The 4,109-nt window shown below is 40.4% G+C and overlaps 1 protein-coding gene across 1 annotated transcript; it reads right to left on the reverse strand.

Moving 5' to 3' along the window:
• Nucleotides 1–266: 266 nt before the first annotated feature.
• On the reverse strand, nucleotides 267–2,366 carry LOC121265397 (cytochrome P450 94C1-like). The gene has a single exon (XM_041169012.1). The coding sequence runs from the start codon at nucleotides 2,185–2,187 to the stop codon at nucleotides 688–690; it is 1,500 nt and encodes a 499-aa protein (XP_041024946.1). The 5' UTR covers nucleotides 2,188–2,366; the 3' UTR covers nucleotides 267–687.
• Between the last annotated feature and the right edge of the window lie 1,743 nt (nucleotides 2,367–4,109).

Here is a 4,109-nt window from a genome sequence, read left to right on the forward strand (position 1 = left end):
TGACAACACCGGCGGCCAGCTCATACATGTATGTTCTCGTAGTGGGAGGATGAAAATTTACAGAAAACAATTAAAGCCTAAAAGTAATTTATAAGTGTATATATGCTTGCAAGCATACACTTAAAAATTCGTTAGGGTTTTGATCAGTCATGCATTGGGAATTGCAGTGTGTGCGTGTATATATATATATATATATAACCCGAGAATACATGAGCTCCAAAAAGAGCATAAATATACGTACAGTCATATCCAATTAGTCACAGAAGTAGTAGTAACTAGCTAGTTCATGCATGATATAATTCATAATATTGCTGACAACCAGCTTATACAAATAACCACAATTTTGGGGCTTACAATGAAGTGCACTAAACTGGCAGACCGTAAGATTCCACGAAGGAATGTCCAGCAGCACAGTCAAAAAACAGTACCATCTGCAATCATACCGGTACACCAAGAAAGAAAAAATCCCACCGACACCAACCAGACAGATTTCAGGTATGTGATGGCTTATCATGTAGGCCATCAGATCCCACATCACATTCCTCTAAATCACTAAAACCAGCAATTTCATTTCATTGGGGCACGGCTTGACATCACAGTAAATTAATAATGCATCACAACAAATGTTTTCAATCTCATGATCATCAGGGATAATATAACTTCTTACAGAAACACGGGAGATGTGAATTATAAAGGTGTCTCTCTTTCCCGCACCAAGACCGGTAGTCCGCCTCTAAAGGAAGCGGTGAGCCCCGGGGAGAACAAGGGCGTGCGGCTCGGTGTCTTCAATTCGATGTGGAATCGTCTAAGCAATGAAAGAGAGAGGCATTTTAGCTCCACTAAAGCCATTTCTTTGCCCAAACAGACCCTAGGTCCAGCTTGGAAAACTGGGTACTTAAAAGGGTTTGCTAGGAAGAATATGCCATCTTTCAACCACCTTCCAGGCTTAAATTCTAAGCAATCTGGCCCCCAAATTTCTTCCATCCGACCCATTGCATAGGGATGGTAAGTAACCCTAGTGCCTCTCCTCACAAAGATCCCATCAGGAAGGACATCGTCCTCTTGACAAAACTTTGAATCGAATTGTATAGGAGGATAGAGTCTCATACTCTCATGCACTGCAGCTTGTAAATAATGGAGCTCTCGGAGCTGTTCGAAGCTTGAGAGCTCCTGGTTTGCTCCGATGACTCGGTCTGCCTCCAGCAGGATTGCTGACCCCACGTCCGGATGGTTTGCCAATAGCCAGAAGAAGCTAGTCAAGGCTGATGCAATGGTGTCACGACCAGCTAAGAGGAAGCTTATAACGATGTCTCTCAAATATGTTTCATCACTTACAGTGCCCATGAAACGAGACAAGAGATCTTTATGAGTGGAAAATCCCATTTTGCGCTTCTGTCTTATGACTTCTTGAGCCAAAATGTTTATCGTACTAATAGCTTCTCTTAATTTCTTCTCGCTACCTATATTGAGCATCCGTTTGATCTTCCACACAAGCGGGGAAGCAGTCATGGCTCTCTCGGCTGACAATTTTGAAGCTAGGTCAAAGGAAACAGCGAATTCGGACATAGGAAGTGACAACTCCAGGCACATGGGGTCCAACCCAAACGAGAATCGGCATATGCTATCGAACGAAAATCTTCGAAACACGTCTTGTAAATCCAAAACTCCATCTTCTTTGCCTGCAGTAGAGGATAGAAGCGGGACAAGTCGACTTTTAATCTCGCAATTGACTATCTCGAACGCATACGATATCATGGAGTACTTGCTGAGCTCTAGATTCCCCATCTTTCTCTGGAATTTCCATAGCTCCCCGTCCACGTTGAATATACCTCGACCTAGAAAATCACCCAAGATCATGGAGAAGGGTTTGCCTTTTGGGTAATTCTCAAATCTTGTTTTGAGCATGTACTCGACGTTACCGGGGTTGGCGGTGATCGTGTTTCCAAGAACATGTATGTGGATGGTTCCACTCGGAGAGGTTTTCAGAAGATGGGCATACCAATCACAAAGATTATCGAATTGTTTGGACCAACTCGACGTGAGAAAACTATGACAAATTTCACAGTTGCACCAAGGCTTTAGTGTAACCAGGCAGAGCAAGAAAAAAAATATTAGAAAAAATAATGCAAGGAAGCAAAAGCAAGGGTACTGAAGAAACTGCAAGAACCAGGAACCTTCAAGCTCCATTGATGGATAAGCATAAAAAAGGGTAGAGAGAGAAGAAGAAGAAGAAGAAATTATATCAAGGGAGACAAAGGAGCGACGCGAGGAATTATTATATATTGGATGCTTTAGTATAATATTTGTTACAACACTAGTGATTGAGTGAAGTACTGGTATTGATATATGTCTGCACTGAAAAATAAAATTATAGAAACTGATTAATAAAGGGGACAGATATAGGAGCATTTAAACCACGTGCGAAAAGAACAAAGTCAATTACTATAGGCATCTTCGATCTGCGTCATATATATGTAATTTGTGAGGATCGACCCACGTGCTTTGGTTCTTATGGTACCAGCTTTTTCTCTTCTTTATTAATAAAATTCGGGGGCAGATATACTAAATTACTAATCGACATGACCCAATATTTTCTCAAGCTTTTGTAAGATATGGCTCACCATACTAATTATTAAGTAAATATATATTTGCAAAAAGTATATTTATATTAGTTTTCCAAATGAGTTTTTCTACTATCAGTCACAGTTCACGGTTGATCTGCAACACACCTTACCTGTATATCGTTTTGCATCCCATTCGAATCTTCCCGACCCACATCCTCCTGCGAAATTGGAACAAAATCCGGAAGCTATCACTCCCTCAACCAGGCCCCTTGCTATCACTCCCATTGAAGAAAGCAAACACGTACAAATCACTAACAATTTCTATGGTATTTTCCATTTTACTCCTCCAGCCATTTTCAGCTACTCGATTTGGAACAAATTCTCCAGAATCAGCGCTTTGGGATCAGAAGGACTCGCTCTCTCTCACTCTCCGATTCATCTCTTTTGGTGCTTTCATAACAGTATCTCACTGATATGCACACGGTGCAAAAGGATCTTATAGTGCTAATTCCGTCTCTCCCTCCCTCTCTCTCTCTCGTCTGTGTGTGCAAAGAGCTTTGAAAATGCAGGCGAGCCAGCAATTTTTTTGGGTTTTAAAGCCGGTTGAAACATCTCTGAAGATTTGATGGAATCGGAGCTCTTGATTGGAGCTTTGTCTGATTTTATTTCATGGAGCTAATGGTTCGTTGTGTAGAAGATAGTCTCCTAGTGAACAACAACAGTAAACAGATGAGGGGTGTTCGTCGAGGATGAGTGACAGGGGGGGGGGGAGGAACAAAGAAGAATTTGAGATGGGGTTATCTCCAGAATTGAGAGGGGAGGGGAAAAATAAAAATCTCTGCTGACACGTAAGGTGTGCTCCAGCTGCTGCCAAATAGTGGCTGATAATAAGATTTTTTCTTTCCAAATTAATAGTATATATGCATCATATATATATATATAAGTACTAGCTAGTAGAACTTGAAATCACACACACATACATATAATACATTCATTATTTGATAAATTAGTTGGAGAAAAAATAGACCTTCTTTGAAGGAGGAAATAAAAATTAAGAAGATAAAACTATTTAAAGACACAATGTGAAAGGATGGCAAATAGTACTGATTATGTTGAGTCACGAAAATAATGAGCTAGCTTCCTCTTGCCTGCCGGCCTTCAATTGGTTTTTCCTTGTTTTGCGCGACTTTATGTTACATGCGTGTCGCCCACTCACCCCTTGCTTGGGAAGTATATTGACATCTTGCAAGGTAGCTCGGCCACCACCCACATTAGTCGAATAATTCAGTACTAATTATGAGCCGGTAGTTATGTAGAACATGATGACGCGCCGCTGAGTTTTGCCACAACTTCATGCTAATTGTGGTCTTCTAATTTTATAGAGTATATCTCTCAGCAATGCACTTCGAAAATTATTATGGTGATTAGAGCATTCACAATGGATGCTATAAAATACAGTCTTCTTTAAAATATAAAGAAATTTGTTCAAAAGACTCATCCAATGGATCTTGTTATTCATCTCTATTTTACATTTTGCTATAGTAC

This window comes from Juglans microcarpa x Juglans regia, chromosome 5D, assembly GCF_004785595.1.
Source record: "Juglans microcarpa x Juglans regia isolate MS1-56 chromosome 5D, Jm3101_v1.0, whole genome shotgun sequence".
Classification (NCBI taxonomy): Eukaryota; Viridiplantae; Streptophyta; class Magnoliopsida; order Fagales; family Juglandaceae; genus Juglans; species Juglans microcarpa x Juglans regia.